Source organism: Cryptomeria japonica, chromosome 3, assembly GCF_030272615.1.
Source record: "Cryptomeria japonica chromosome 3, Sugi_1.0, whole genome shotgun sequence".
Lineage (NCBI taxonomy): Eukaryota > Viridiplantae > Streptophyta > Pinopsida > Cupressales > Cupressaceae > Cryptomeria > Cryptomeria japonica.
In genome coordinates, this window is record NC_081407.1 from 20,639,836 (window position 1) to 20,656,446 (window position 16,611).

The 16,611-nt window shown below is 39.3% G+C and overlaps 1 protein-coding gene across 1 annotated transcript in view; it reads left to right on the forward strand.

The window, feature by feature from the left end:
* The window catches only part of LOC131068616 (E3 ubiquitin-protein ligase COP1), a 188,527-nt gene that overhangs the window by 60,556 nt on the left and 111,360 nt on the right, over positions 1 to 16,611 (forward strand). Inside the window, exon 3 of the mRNA XM_058003846.2 lies at positions 519 to 674. Within this exon, the coding sequence (XP_057859829.1) occupies positions 519 to 674 (156 nt within the window). The remainder of the gene's footprint in view (positions 1 to 518; positions 675 to 16,611) is intronic.

Genomic DNA, 16,611 nt, shown 5'->3' on the forward strand with positions numbered 1-16,611 from the left:
TTCAAAAGCTTTTATGAGAATGCTTATATCAATCCATTTAGTGCTTATACTAGATCTATCATGAGCAAGAAACTACAAAGAATTTAGGAAATATAACAATATTCTAAGAGAAGGCTTGGATTTTTATAATTTGTTGGTCCATATATAAGATGCATGTAATATAGTCTTCTATTTTAATTTTTCTTTAAAAAAATTGATATAGCAATTTTTTGCCTTGCCTGTTGTAATTGGATCTTTTGAAATTTTTACACACGAATCTATTTTGTATGATTTTTTAGTTTTTGAGCTAATCCTTTAATTTTGTGTAGTACTAGCTGTAATTGAATTTTTTACTTTTTTTTTGGCTTGTGTATATGTGTGGTACATACATACAACATTTAATTGTATGTGTGTATGTATTTATGTTATCAATACTTTCAGCTAAGGGTACACGGTTACTCATTACGCATAAATAAGCATGGATGGCATTGGGACATTCAATTAATAACTGGTAGTTGTTCTTGTATTTGATTATATAGGGAGCAGAAGTATCAGTAAAAGAGTTGGACTGCCTCTTGACTCTTCTTGCAGAGAAGAAGCGTAAGCTGGAACAAGAGGAAGCTGAAACAAATATTGAGATACTTCTTGACTTCTTGCAACGTTTGAAGCAACATAAACGGGAGGTGTTGAATGAGGTGAGGTATCTTGTGTATGATGTTGTCTAATATCACATTTTTCTGATTTCTACTTATGCCAATTGCATTGTACTATGCACTTGAAATTAAACAACTTGTGATTTATGTTAGATAAGATCAAGAAGGGAGTAAATTTAAAATGATAGTTGGACTCGGAGGCGCTTAATGTTTATAACTTTGTACTTTTTTCTTATAACGGTGCTAAAGGATAAATGAACATATTGATAATAGAGGAAAAGATACCTTAGTTATGTTAAATTACCAAGATACCGGTTCTTGGCATTTTAGGCTGGGTCCGGGTCTTGGTTCTTGCCCGGTTCTGGTCCTCCCTGGGTTCCACCTGGGCCCTGCTCGGGTGGATGGGTTCTCACAGGACCCACAGAGAACCCATCCACCTGGGTAGGACCCGGGTGGAACCTAGGGAAAACCCAGGCGGACCCAGGAGAACCTAGGCCCGTGGGTTCCCAAAAATGGGGCCCAGGGTCATAAAAACACAAAAACTAATTAAGAAAATACTTTTTTTAATATTTTTAAAACATGTAAACCCATGTCTCTCTGATCTTTTCCAATATGCTTCACCGGTCTGCACCGAATTCTGTTCTTATCCTCTACATAAGGCTGCTCATATATTCTCTTGTTCTATTGCACCAAGCTGTTCTAGACTACTGCAGATCTGCTTTTATTTATGTGATATGTCCTTATTCTGTTCATCTTTCTATCCTAATGCTATTCTTATTCATCTCTATCATGCTCTAACTTAGGATCCTTTTTTCGTGGTTGAATGATGTTGTATTATTTTATTCTCTGTAATATCTGATATGTTTATAACTGCTGTAATATATCTTTGCAGCAGTCACATTGTATATTTCATTTTTGTATGGGTTGTATCATTGTAATCAATAATGGTAGTGATAGTTTATAAATTATATAATTATATTTTATAATCTTGATGTTTGAACATATATATATACATACATATATGTATGGACGAACCCAAACCCGTACTCGTACCCAAGATTTTTTTTTTTTTGCCGAATCCATGAATCCATACCCGAATCCGTACCTGAATCCGAACCCGAACCGATAACTTAGTTAAATTATTAACACTGCATAATACTAAAAAAATCAGCACTTAGGTTGGGGTATTGTTGGTTCCTATTTGTAGTTGAGTTTCATGAAAACCATGAGAACACGTTGACGGTGGATAGTCTGAAAGCAGCAGGTAAAATTGTCCTTTGAGATATGTAGGGTAACTACATGCTATGAATTAGTTTATGCCACAAGAATTAAGACTTGAAGTCATTCTTAATATCTCCTATAAACCTGCACTAAGATATTCTACCAGTGTTCCATGGAGGTTTAGGACGGGGGGTCATAGGGATGTCGGGACAAGGGGCCTAAGTTTTCGGACATGTTGTGACGTAATCACACATTGCCCCATTGCAAGTGGGGGACCTCTTAGGATTTTTAGGGTAGTGTTTTGGCGTCTTAGGTTTTGTCTCCGGTCTCTCGCCTTCACAAATGAGTCAAGTTTTTTCAAATTCGAAGGAGTCATCAAATCAATAAGGAGAAAGAATGATCAAAAGAGTATTTTGATGGCATAGATGCGTTCAAACAGGTTGAAAGAGTAAAAACACAATTTTTTGGGATCAATTCTGACAACTTATTTTTTAGGATAGTTGCTTTTTTCTTTTTTGGCATTTTGGGGCCAATCCGGGAAGCTGCTTTCTTGCTTTTTCTATTTTTAGGAGTTTCCATTTTGGGAGATGTTAGAGCTTACTGCTGTGTGCAAGGAAATGAAAATCCTATAAAGTCCGACCTCCTCAATAAGAAATCTTGTTGAAGGCATGAAATTTCCCCAAGGAGAAATTGAAAATCCAATTTCCTCAAGAAAGTGAAAAATCCACTTGGAAAGAAGAAGTGAAAAATCCACTTGGAAAGAAGAAGTAAAAAAATCCACTGGGAAATTTCACTTAAGGGTCAAATTTCCAAGTTGAAGGCAAAGTGAACAAATCCACTTGCAAAGAAGAGGACAAATTCACTTGAGGTCCAATTTTCCCAAGTATAGGTGAGCAAATAGTTTTGAAGTACTTGAAAATTCCATGTGAGGTAAAAGGGAAAATCCACTTCGAGTTTGAATTTCCCAAGTGAAGAAGTAAGGTAAAAGGGAAAATCCACTTGGAGTTTGAATTTCCCAAGTGAAGAAGTAATTGAGGATAAGTGGAAAATCCACTTAGAAAATTTACTTAGAGATTGAAGAGCAATTCATCCATAAGTTGATTTCCTAGAAGGAAAAAAAAGAGAAAAAAAGAAAACGAATAAGGCAAACTTTTCCCCAAATCACTTAAAGAGAAACTAAAAGCTTTATTGTTTTTTTAAATTGCTTTAAAACAAAAGAAAAGGAAAAAACACCCAAGTTGATTATATTCGGCCTTGCTGATCGTACTTTGCAGATAAAATCACAGAATTTCTCCCTTTGTCTCTGGATTTTGGGACTGAAATTTAATTTCCAGACCTCTAGTGGATTGATATCTCTAAATTACAATTGTAATCAGACTTCCTTGAAAGGTAAAAATCAGGTTTTAAAACTCCATTTTCCAGATTTTGTTAAGATTTGAGCATTCATAGTTTTAAATTCAGATTTTAGGAGGTCAAAATGTCTGGAATTCATAAATAAAATCAGAACTTAAGGAATTCTGCAATTAATCTATCATCCTTGACATTTCAATTGTTGTTTCAAATCCATTAACTTCAAGTTTTGTACAAGATCATGTCAGGATTGAAATCTGGAATAGCCCCAAGGAAGACACAAATGAAGAACGTGCTTGAAGGACCAGGCAAAGGATATATGCAATTTAGAATCAAATGCCATCTTCTTTGGCAGCCAGCATAATGAAGAACAGAACAGACCAGCAAGTTTGAGGGAAAATCAGAATTTCAAAGCACATAAAATAGAAGGAATCAAGAGTGATCGAAATTCGAAGTTCATCTCTATTACAAACAATGCAATCCTTCAATGAGCAATCTTCCTCAAGCACGAAGTTAAGGACAAACGTAGGGAGTAAATAGTCCCTATACATATCAATTTTCCCCTTAGTGTTGAAGTAAGGCGAGTTTCATAAGGATTAATGTGTTCTTATAGCTATCAGATTTCCCTCTAAAGAAGATTATGTAAGGCTGAGCGAAATTTTCCTAAGGAATGATTCTCCACCATTCCATTCGGTGGAACGATCTGGAATACTACTAAGCAATCAAAGGCAGGGACGAATCAGTCCCTAAGAAGTGCAAATTTGCTTAACAACCATTCAAATTTCAAAATCAAGGCATCAGACCAGCGACTTTCCAAGAAGAATCAGACCTTCAAAATCGCAGAAAATAAAGAAGGAAAGGGGCTGATCGAAAATCAAAGCCCACAATTGATTGCCAACAAAGGTTTTCAAGGTATGGTTGCATGGAATTGAGGATAGCTTCATGAAGAAACTCGAACAATACCATGAGAAGGAATCAAGGTTCAAATTCAGGAGAAGATGAAAAATGATATACAAGTAGATACAAGATGAAGTACAAGGATGTGAATTCAAGTGGAAGGGAGGACTTCACCAGGGCAAAGGATTTTTAACTCAAAGATCAGTTCAAGGAAGTCAAATGAGACAACAACACAAATGCGAGTAAGGAAGATCAACATGTTAAGTCTTGGTGGAAGATAGTAACAAAGACAAAAGGATGTTTTGCAATCTTGAATTTCCTTCTGAAATTTAAAAGAATTATTGTTAGTATTCCAAGGTGAAAGATTCAATGGAACAAGGCAAGTTAAATCAAATCTACAAGGCAAGTCAGGGTGGTGCCCAGTCATCACTTGTCCAATCAGGAGATTCCAAGTTAGCACGTCTAGATTCAATAAACCTGACTCAGCAAATGAAAGATGTAAAATGACTTACAATGGCTCTTATTTTCTCATTGGTTATTCAAAATATTGTAATTTTCTCATTGGCCAAAAGGAGTTTGTTGTAACAAACCCTAATTAGTGCTTTATTCTAAAATCTTGGCCATTGATCATGGATCAATCTAGACTGTTGCTTTGCATTGGGGTGTCTATATAAACCCTCTTCTTTTCATTTGTTAGGGGGAGATTTTAGAGAAATTGTTGTAGTGATACTTCTCAATTAATAGACACGATTCCTTGTTCAATTGTTGGTGAATCTTTATCCACTTTTGCAAGTTAGCATGGTTTCTTGGCTCTCATTAGAATAGATTTCATTTCCAAGTTGATAGATTGAATGAAGGATTTGATAAAATTGCTTAATGTGGAGTTGATGTGTTCATACTTTTTATAATTGGATGATTTTCAATTATTTTACAATGTTAGCCTGGACAGTAAATGAGAACTTAACTTCTATTGCTATATTCATTGTTCAAAATGTTGGTGAATGTGAGTGATGTGAAAATATTTTGAATTCCTTAGAAGATAGCACTGTTCTTGAGTAGTTGTTAAATTTGGCGAAGCAAGAATTGGTTTAAATTCCATTTTTGCAATTTTTGTCTCCAGAGTTCATAGGATTAGCTTAAGATTAGAATTATCTTCCTAAACCCTCACCCTTTTTCCTTTTTTTTTTCAAGTTTTGGTAGAAGTAGGATTGGAAAGAGCTTATTGCAAAATCATTCCAAAAAAGAAGAAAGCTACAAGTGTCGACAATCAACAAAATCCTTAGATTGATTTATTCCTTGAACAATTATGTAAGTCGCCGTTGAGGTTACCAACAAATCACAATGAACCAACTGAGACTATCCGTAAGAATTTGGAAACCTTGGAGTCATCTTTGTGATCACACAGTTCAGCTATTTAGTAGATAGAAGATTTTTGATCAAGAGAGAATAGGATATATTTGGGTATTTTATTTTGAGTTTAAAAACCACACCAACAGAATGGCAAGAGGGGGGGGGGGGGGGGCGGCCAATGCTGATATACATATAATACCTGAAAAACTAGTTATGAAAAGATGTATACGAATTACATTTCAAATGAAACTTTGGCAAATTAGTAAAATAGCAAAATTGCAAATATTAAATACGAAGATTTCTTTAATTCTAAATAAAATTTAACAAGTGAAATTGCTAAATTGGAGATTTCCATTATATCGAAAATATCATAAAGATGATTACAATGAGTAGCATGATATCAAAATAAGTACAAAATGTTAAAATGTTGTGAAGGGAGGCCTCTAATCATCCCCAAATTCCTCATCACTTGAACTAATGGACTTCTCACGGCCAAGATCCAAATCAAAAAAACAAATGTGAGAAAATGAGAGGATTTGAGGGGGTTTTCTAAGGCATAGAGGGCGTGGATGGGGTCCACATCAAATTAGGGTTTGACCCTAACCCCAAAAAGTAGATTTTTTTTAAATGGCACTTTATACACATCTAGGGACGGGAGACTTCTAGACATCCACATGTCCTCGAGATGCTTGAGGGATGCATGGGCGTCCTTGTCTATGAATGTCCTGACGGTGGTGGCAGGGGGATTCCCCGTGCCCATCTCCTCATCTTGAAAACGTGGGGCTTGGGGTAGGGGATGGGAACGCGTCCCCATCTTTCACTATATTCTACATCAAAATGTTTTTTTGTTTACAACTATGACAGGTTTCCAGCCTTATTTCTAAGGAAACAAAAAAGGGTTTGCTAAAGCTTCTACTAGATGTACAATCAGTTGTAGGACAAGATAATCCTTAGATTCTTTCCATCCATATAATTGAAACTAGTATTAATCTTCCCATCCTTGCAAAATACACAGAAAATGAGGAAGTTGTGAATGATTGTGCCATATATAGAGGACTGCAATTTTGTGGCCTAAACTGCTTTACAATTTATTAGTACCATATACTTGTGTTGGTGCCAGTATGAAAATCGATGTTTGTGCTACTAAGTGTCCATTTTTGTCACCAATTTTTGTGTGTCAAGTCAACATTAGTGATGGTATTTTCAGTTAGCTTGCAAAAGCTTGTCCATCCTTGGTTTGGTATTGTACCTAACTATTTTGGCATGGTGATTAAAGTTACACTATTCCAAAGAGAAGATTGAAAAGGTTCATGATTGATGATGACTAGAACAGTCAAAGCCAAGTGTGAAATGGCTAAGGGTTGGGGTTGAAAGTATTGAGATTAGCAAATGATTGAGTAAACTCCTCCAACAAAGTTTCTAGGTGACAAAAGCAGCATAAAACTCTACTAATTTTGATGTAAAGTGGCAAAGAGTTGATGAATCCTTGCTCAAGAGTAAAGTGTTTAAGTTATCAAGTAATTAGGTACACAAGTGGATGGCAATGCCACAAGAAAAATGCACCAAAAGTGTGGCAGAGGGCTAGGGAAAGTGTGCCCAAGGAAAAGAAGTTAGTAAAGATTGGTGCTATTTGGTGATAACAAAAGTTTCCCCTTGGATCAATAAACAAAAAACTGATCACAAATGTGCACGTAAGTATCATCTGCGGTTCTTCCTCATTGCCGAGATTAACCTTCTTCACATCTCTTTCCTCGTACTTGATGGGTTTATCTCGTTCAAACTGGTGAGCTGGCGTATCGTCCATACGCGCCATTCCCTCCTGGTACCTATCGTACTCCGGGGGAAATGACTGTTCTTCCATATTGCCACTTGATTCCCCTATTTTACATATTTGTAGCACGTGACACTTCGGGTGGAAGACCTCATAGTCCTCCATTTGCCAATGAAAGAGTCCGACCAGTGAACTAGTTCCATCTTCAAAACATCCGTCCAGTTCCAACACTCCTTCCTCGTTGGTCTCTTTCCCTCCTCTGTCTCCTTCAGAACCCCACTCCCATCTATTTGAATCTTCCGAGTCGGAGTCGAATGACGCGAGCTCTTCATTGACAGACTGGCTCCTTAGGTCGATTACATACTTATGACCATCACTCTCAATTGAGAGTGTATTCTTCTACCAGTTATGATTGGTTGTGGCCATGATCAGCCTTCCCCTTCCCAGGAGGGCGTCGTATGCTTTTCTTTCCAGTGGGATGACTATGAAATCTAGAAGGAATTGCTGCGTCCCGATTACCACTTTTTGTGCCATGAGGGTACCGAGGGGTTTGATACCGTGTTGGTTTGCTCCGACCAGGTGGAATGTTGGTGGCCAGAGTGTAGGCTTGCCAAGGCTTCTCCAAGTTTCCTCAGGTAGTACGTTGACTCTGGACCTGCCATCCATAATGGTGTTTGTGAGCTTTTGTCCCATTATATCCATCTCTACTAATGCCGGTTTCCGTCCAACTCTTACCGTGAGTAGCATAGGGTTCATGGCGTCTGTACCAAGTCCCTTCACCGGATCCGTACTACATGGTTGGGTCAGCGTTTGGTGTTCCTGGTCGAGGATGGTGTCCCCAGTTGCATTTGTCAGGATCATCCTCAATTGTGGCATGGTCTGCAGAAGGTGGGATACCCGAATGGGTATTGTGGTCTGTAACATCTGCTTAATGATAGTTTTCTTTGGTCCTGACCGGAGTGGTGTACTGGCGGCCAGGTGCGAGGCCCTCCACTCGTCTGCCATCGCCCGCTCGATATATGCCCTGGCTTCCTGAAGCCTTTCCTTTTCCGTGCGCGGGTCAGGATACATGGCTTTCTTGTTTTGCAATCTTGTGATTGCCAATACGCCTTCTCTTGGTCCTTTCACATCCAGCCTATTCACCTCTTTTTGCTTTGGACAATCTATGTCCTCGTGATTTCCTGGGTCGCACCATCTGCACAACAAACTTCCTGCATCACCCCCGTTTTGGCATTCTCGCGCATAGTGACCCCATTCGTTGCACTTCCTGCATTGAATCATGGGTCACCCCTTCATGTCGTATTGAATTCTACTCCTTGGTGTGTTATTATTGGATCTATTGTTACCCCGCCGATTGTTTCTGTACCCCCCAAGGGAGGTGTTAGAGTTTGTTGTTGGCTTCGGAGGTGTCGCTGGTGGTGTGGCTTGGTCGGGTTGGGCGTAGAGCACTTGCGTGCTCCGTGCTTTCAAGTTGTACAGGCATTCCTTGGTGGAATGTCCCATTACTTGACAGATGTCACAAAAAACTTTGCGGGAACAACTTCCCTTAGTGTGTCCTTCAGTCTTGTAGTCGGTGCACCATAGTTCTTTTCTTTCCCTGCCACTTTCCTTGTCACCCTTTAATTCCTTCATCATCCTCATCATATCCTTCCAGAGTGCTTGCACGGTTTTGGACCCCCCATCGTTGTCTTCATCCGTACTGTCACCGTTGCTCACCCGTTGCTTCCCCCGGGATGTCTTGTTTTCACTTTCAATATCCATCGCGCGGTTGTACGCTTCATCATAAAAGGGTGGAGGGACTACTTTCATCGTCCGTCTTAGGGACGGTACCAATCCTTCCACAAACCACTGCTTCTTGAGGCCATCAGCCGACTGGTTCTCCATTTTGTTAAGTAGTTCCCTTAGCCTTCTTTTATATGCGCGCGACTTTCATTTTTCCCTTGTTTGGTGTTGTAAATCTCCGCCACAATTTCGTTGTCGTCTCGTAGGAGTTTGAACTCCTCTTTGAAAGCCTTCTTTAGATTGCTCCAAGAAGTTTTATATTGGGCATCTAGGTCTGTATACCAGTCAATGGCTATTCCTTGCAGAGTGGCTGGAAATGCCTTCAACCAGTAATCTTGGTCATTCTGGCCATTTGCCTCCCAAATGGTCTCGCATGTCTTACAATGTTGTATAGGGTCCTCAAACCCGTCGCCCATGAATTTTGGAAGCTTTTGTTTCTCTGGGGTGTGTGCCATTGTTCTTGCCTAGATAGTTTTATGTAGCGCCTGGAAATGACTATATGCTGGAAAGGTATTATGTGTCCGGGAGGTACTGTACGCTCTTGGCCTGGTTGGGCCCTTGTCCACAGGGCTTTGGTCACCCTTGCTCCTATAGTCCCTCCTTCCCGGGGTTTCTGGATCTGACCCTCCTATTTTGATACCCTCTGACAAGGACAAATTCCTAATGCCAGATAATGTTGCTTCAAAAATAGTGGCGATCTCTTTGTGTAGGTCTCGTACTGCCTCCTGTCCTTGTTCAGAATATTCTGATGGGTTGCTCTGCGAATCGGCTCCGAAGTCCTCTTCACTTGATGTCGAGTGTGGGGCCTGGTTGGCGAGATCTTCCTCCACTACGTCTGGAACTGGTAGGTTCCTAGCAACCTCGGCCAACTCCTTCCACGTACACGACCTTTGTCTCTCTCGACTACGACTCCGACTACGACTCCGACTACGACTCCGACTCACACTTTGACTTCTGCTGCGTTTCTCCGAGCTCTTTGAGTTAGCAACCTCCCTCAGTCGTCGTCTCTGGTCGGCCTGTTCTTTTATGCGGAGGGATCTCCGTACAGTTCCATCGTCTACTCCTTTGGTGGCAGTGGTATGTTTGTCCTTGTTTGGCCGTAGGGGCATCAAGTGCCAAAGGTACGGCGTCGACTAGTCTCCCGCTCCTTGTACCTTCGTAGTACTTGTTGCCGACAGAGTTCTTGCGTAGTTTCCTCCCTTCGTTCTTGAAGTGCAATCAGATTTCTGGCGAGTAACCTTGGAATACTTCTGAGCAAGTCAAAGACAGGAGTGCTAACGGTGAGTTCACCACGTACCGTGCCTTTTGAGATGGCTCTCTACCGTGCCTCTCTCCGCATTACTGCATGACCGACACATCCCACAACTCTACCAAGTCTGCTGTCAACTGATCCTCTTGTGCCTCTTCCGCGGTACTCTCTTCGTGCGTGTCGCTGTCCACGACAATTAATTGCTGGTTGAATGGCCGACCCATTAATTCCTTCCGCTTGCTGCCATAGTTATCTCCAGGTTCGTTCAGGCAATGGCGCCAAAATATTTAGTCCTTAGTGTAAGGTTGGTAAAACGCACAGATAACACAGTGTTTTCCACACGTACCAATTATTCATGTACCAGTACATTCATATGTCACAGCATAAGTAATAACAATAAACAACTAGACCAGAGGAGTTATATCTTTATTGATTGATCTGAATATCTTCATACATAATCTCCCCTGCTGAGGTTCCATCTAAACTATATATAGACCCGACGGTTGGCCAAGTTGCGAACCGTCACCAACTCCCAACTACCCACGGGAACCTCTCGGCGACAAACATAACCATAAACACAACATAAACACACTTATAAATATTATTCTTACTAACATATGTTATTTACCCCTAACACTCCCACGGAGGCTGCAATGTATTCAGCTTCTGTAGAACTCTGAGCAATTGAAGATTGCTTTCTACATATCCACGAGATCATTCCCGATCCTAAACTGAAGCAACATCCTGATGTGCTTTTCCTATCAACTATGCTTCCAGCCCAATCAAAATCAGTGAATCCATGTAGGTCAAGGTCTACATGCTTATATTTTAGACCAAAACCATTAGTTCCTCAAAGATATCTCTGAATATGCTTTGCAGCAATAAGATGTATTTCCCTACGTTCACACATGAACTGACTTAGTGTATTAACAACATAACATATATCAGGTCTTGTGTTTACCAAATAAATCAGAGATCCAATAATCTGTCTGTAGAGGGTAGGATCTGCAAACTCTGATTCTGCAACTGCTTCCTTTAGTTTGTGTAGATTTGTCTCCATAGGTGTGGTCATGGATCTACAATCCATCATTCCAAATCTCTTGAGTATATCAATGGTGTATTTTCCTTGATTAAGGATTATACCATTTGCCTGCTGCCAAACTTCCAATCCAAGGAAGTATTGAAGAATTCCTAAATCCTTCATATCAAACTCAAAGGCTAATTCTTTCTTACATCGAGAAATATGATTATCCTCTCCTGTGATTAGTAGATCATCAACATAAAGAATAAGAATTAATAATTCACCATTTATTACCTTGTAGTAGAGATTTGGATCTGCTTCATTCTTGGAAAATCCTAATTCCAAGAGATAGTGATCAATTCTTTCATACCATGCTCTGGGGGCCTGTTTCAGTCCATATAGGGCTTTCTTTAATCTGCAGACATGTGATTCAGCCTTATGAATCACAAAACCTTCAGTTTGCTCCAAATAAACTTCTTCTTCAATCTTACCATTCAGAAACGCAGTGTATGTAGCAACAGGAGCAAATGTCTCTTCATAGTCAATACCTTCTTTCTGTGAGAAACATCTGGCAACAAACGTTGCTTTGTGCTTCTCAATGCTGCCATCTGCTGCATGTTTGATTTTGAAGAGCCATTTAGAAGATATCATAGATTTGCCTTTAGGCCTAGGTACAATATCCCAGACATCATTTTTCAGAATTGACTTATACTCTTCTGACATAGCATCTTTCCAAACTTGATGCTTGAGAGCATCTCCAACATAGGAAGGTTCTGCATCAGTGGTCTCACAAGGCAGTATAATTGGAAAATAGGTTAGGTCTCTTACTTTCTCTGAAGGTCCCCTTTGGAGCAGCATAATTTTCAGCTTCTTGAAGCATCCTTTTAGCCCAAAGTGGTCTCTTCCTAGTTTCGGGATAATGTTCATCTAAAGGTAAGTCTTGAACTTCATGCTCAACATTTTCAGGGGTCTCCCTCTGAATCTCAGGGGTGGGATCCTCATCCATGCTTGTAGGGGGATCTTGGTGTTCTAATTCATTAAAGCTTTTGGACCTCTTGAATGCTATGTCTTCTTCAAAGATGACATCTCTGCTTAGTTCAATTTGCCTTTGTCCAGGTATGTATACTCTGTAAGCCTTAGAGGTTTCACTGTACCCAACAAATACCCCTTTCTTTCTGGAAGGTTCTAACTTTGATCTCTTTTCTTTGGGAACATGAACATAGACTGGACACCCAAAGATCCGAAGATGACTTATGTCAGGTTTGTTACCAGTAAAGGCTTCTTCAGGGGTTTTATTATCAAGAAGAGAATGAGGACATCTATTTTGAATGTACACAGCTGTCCTAGATGCTTCAACCCAAAATGACGTTTCTATATTTAGGTCAAACAACATAGCCCTAGCAGCTTCTACTATAGTCCTATTCTTTCTTTCAGCTACCCCATTTTGTTGTGGGTTATAAGGTACAGTTAACTCCCTCTTAATCCCAACATTTATACAATAATCTTTAAATATATCAAAAGTGTATTCCCCGCCATTGTCTGTTCTTAAGGTTATGATTTTCTTACCTGTCATGTTTTTTGCAAGAGCTTTGAATTCCTTAAATTAAAGGATTTTTTTCAGACTCTTTGTACATCAGAAAATATATCCAGGTCTTCCTAGAATAATCATCTACAAATATTACATAATATAAAAATCCCCCTAAGGAGAGTACAGACATGGGTCCACATAAATCAAAATGAACTAATTCTAATACATATTTGGATTTACTGTTGCTAGAATTGAAAGACCCTTTAGTATTCTTTCTTAAGGCACACCCCTTGCAGGCTCCTTCAGAACTGTGACTTAGCTTGGGTAAACCAATCACCATCTTCTCTATCTTAGGTAGGGCAAGGAAATGAAGGTGCCCTAATCTTTTGTGCCAAAGTTCATTTGAATCTGGAGTCTCATGAATCAAGGCTTGAGGTGGAGTGGTGCAAAGTCTGTAGAGGCTCCCTTGTCTTACTTCGATGGTGTGGGCTTTCTTGATGGTGGAGTTCTTTGGCCAAGCAAGTACCTTTCCTTCCATAAAGGTTAATCTGTAACCCTTATCTTCAAGTGCAGAAACTGAGACAAGGTTTCTCTTTATACCAGGTACAAATAGAACTCCAGTCAGCTGTAGGGATATGCCTGACTTTAGGTTGATATTGGAGGTTCCTATTCCCATAACTGGATAATTTGAGTTATCACCAATTGTCACTTCTTCATTTGAATTTTCCACAAGTGTATCTAGGTGCTCACGAAATCCAGTGATGTGTCAAGATGCTCCATTGTCAATCACCCATGTGTTGGAACTGGAGGTGACTTGACTAGAGAGGGTTGAGTAGAAGACTAGTTTCTCGGAATCACTCCCTTTCTTAACTTCTACCATTGAAGCCTGTTGCTTGATCCTGTCTGGACACTTCATTGCATAGTGCCCATATTGGTCACATCTGAAACATTGTACTTCAGAAATGTCTCTCTTTTTCTTTGAAGACTCCTTTCCATTTGAGCCATTGTCCCTCTTTCTCTTAAAGCTCTTCTTCTTTTCTTTCTTGTGAGAATTAGAGTTTAGAACTTGAATGCCCTCATTACCATTGTTTTGTTTTATTCCTCTTGTGACAAGTCGAGATTCCTGTTGAATGCAATCGGTTTTCAATCTATAAAACTTAGGAAATTTAGAACGAGCACTAATCCCTTGAATGAAAGATTCCCGTGAGGTAGTGTCATGTCCCCTTTCTAGAGTGGACATCGGAGACGGAGGAGTTGGCCTATCATTGGAGTCTCGTAGGCTAGCAGAGGTTGATTGGGACTCATTCAGTGCATATAGTGATTGGATTTTGGCTTTACAGGCAGTTTGGAGCAGTTCCTAGATTTTAGGGGGTATCCCTAAATTTTAGGAGGTCGTGACAGTTGCCAGTCGTGAGGTTATTCATGACCTTTTAGATGGTTTTAGTTTCAAAGAGATTGGGCTTGTTTCCTAAATTTTAGGAACATCCCTAGATTTTAGGGATGAGACTACCAGTGAATCCTTGATTTCCGACTTCAGTCACAGACAGGTGACAGGATGATTTTAGGGTTTGTAATGTCAGTTGGGCATTTTGTGGCTATTTGGGTTATATTTTTAATATTTCCTAAGTTAGCGTTTAATAATTAAATAAGGCTAAGTTGTTAGCCATTTTGGGGTAATAAGGGGATTTTTGGTCTCATCTGGATGCGCATCCTATTGTGTGATAGCTCGTTGGAAAGATCTTGAAATTCTTTAAATCTTTCTCTTTGGTCTCAGGGCAATTCAGTGAGCGGATTTCTGTCTATGGGGAAAAAGGTCATTTTCTAGTAACATGACCACTTTAAAATAAGAAATTATAACATTTCCACTAGACCACGCCACTTGGAGACAATTAGGGTTCGATTTGCAATTGAGAGGGGTTATAAGGGGATAGGAGCTTCATTCTATGATTATCTTTTACACATTTTACATCTTGGATTTGAGATTTGGCTCTGGAAGAGCTTTTCAGCATCTGGGACGCCAACCCCAATGCCTTGCCTGTTTGGGACGTAGCCCCCAATACAGTGGTTTGGATTTGTTTGCAGCTATTAGCATCTTGGAGATTGTACGGCATTCTTTCTGGAGGTTCAGCAATTCTGACAGAGTTCAGCGTGGGGTTTGGGGTTTCTAACCAGTTGGGTGTACTTGGCAACCATACGGCTGTACCTGGCAGCCACTTTCCTTCCCACGTGCAGCACTTGGAGGGCTGGAATCTTGCCACAACTTCATTCCTAGTTATGTTACTCTTTCAGCATCCAGGTTGGAATTATTCCTGATTGTAATCTTCCTGAAATTATTGGAAATCTTCATCTGGTCAAATATTTGATTTTATATTCAGAAATCTGCCTTAAATCGAATTTGTTTTGGCTGTATATGAACTTCATTTTCAGTACTTTGTTCATGTACTTGTACTTCATTATTTACTTGTTGAAAAATCATCAAAATACAAAAAGAATTCAACCCTTCTGCAACTTCTGTCTATTTCTGAAAGAAAATATTAATAAGCAAGAAAAATCAATTTAAATAAATAAAAATTACAGCAGATTGGTAAAAGAGATCCATCAGGGATCTTTCAGGTAGGAAGTCCATTTAGGGCCATCATAGCAAGTTCTTTGTTGTCTACTAGATGTCCAATAGTGGATAGTTGATCCCTAAGCTCAGTGATCCTCAAGAAATAGGATGTAACCATCTCTCCTTTATTCATCTTTATATGGTGTAGTTGATTCTTCAAGGTGAGAGCCCTGCTAGTGTTGTTGATTTCATAAATGTCAGCTAGGGCTTTGAACATCTGAAAAGCCGTCTCATATTTAGAAATAACTGGCACAATGTGGTCTCTTAGTGAATCCACAATTATCTTAAGAGCCTTCTCACTATCCTTGCTCCACTAAATTTTCTCTATATCATCCGAGGGTTCAGGAATTTCACTTTTGACATGGGAGTCAATTTTATTTTCCTTCAAAACAAGCATGATCCTGAATTTCCAAGATACAAAATTTGATGCTCCATCTAGTCGATCTTCAAACCTAACTCGGTTGCCATTAGGATTATAGGAATATGATCTACTAAGAGCCGGGTGAAAGTCTATATGATCGTTACAGAATTTAATTTGATTTTCCTTAACTTAGCTCTGATACCATGTTAAGTTTATTCAAATTCTGTGATCAAGAGGATAGAAGAGATGAATATATAATGTGAAATCAAATTTGAACTACTGTAGTGTAACTGGAAGGATGCACAACACTTATCGATTTCGTTATTGTGTTCCTCCTCTTTGTATGCGTGTTATATATATGTGAATGAGGGGGTATGTAGTGAAGAGATATGTCTTCCCACGTGGGAAGACACATCTCTCCCCTACATACCACTCATAATAATCCAGCACGTTAACACCATTAAGATCATCGCTGATCGTGAGGAACGCGATTATGAATCGCTTAATCATAGCCCGTTAACATGACCATTGGCAAACACCATAATTCGATTTAGATTTTATTTATTATTTATTGTTAGTGTATATACTAATAGTTTATCTATTAACATATATGTTAACATGTAATTAATCCATGCATCGGAATTATGAAATTGTACGACCGACGTTACAAGAATTAACAATATGAAGGTGACAAACAAATCTATATGCTGATCGATGTGCATCTCCAAAAGGTGCGATTAGGGAGATTATGTAATTTGACTTGTTAAGAGAGATGTATTATTAAAGAAAAGCAATATGTAATGCTTTCAAGAGATACGATTTAGAAGGTATGCAATTGAAT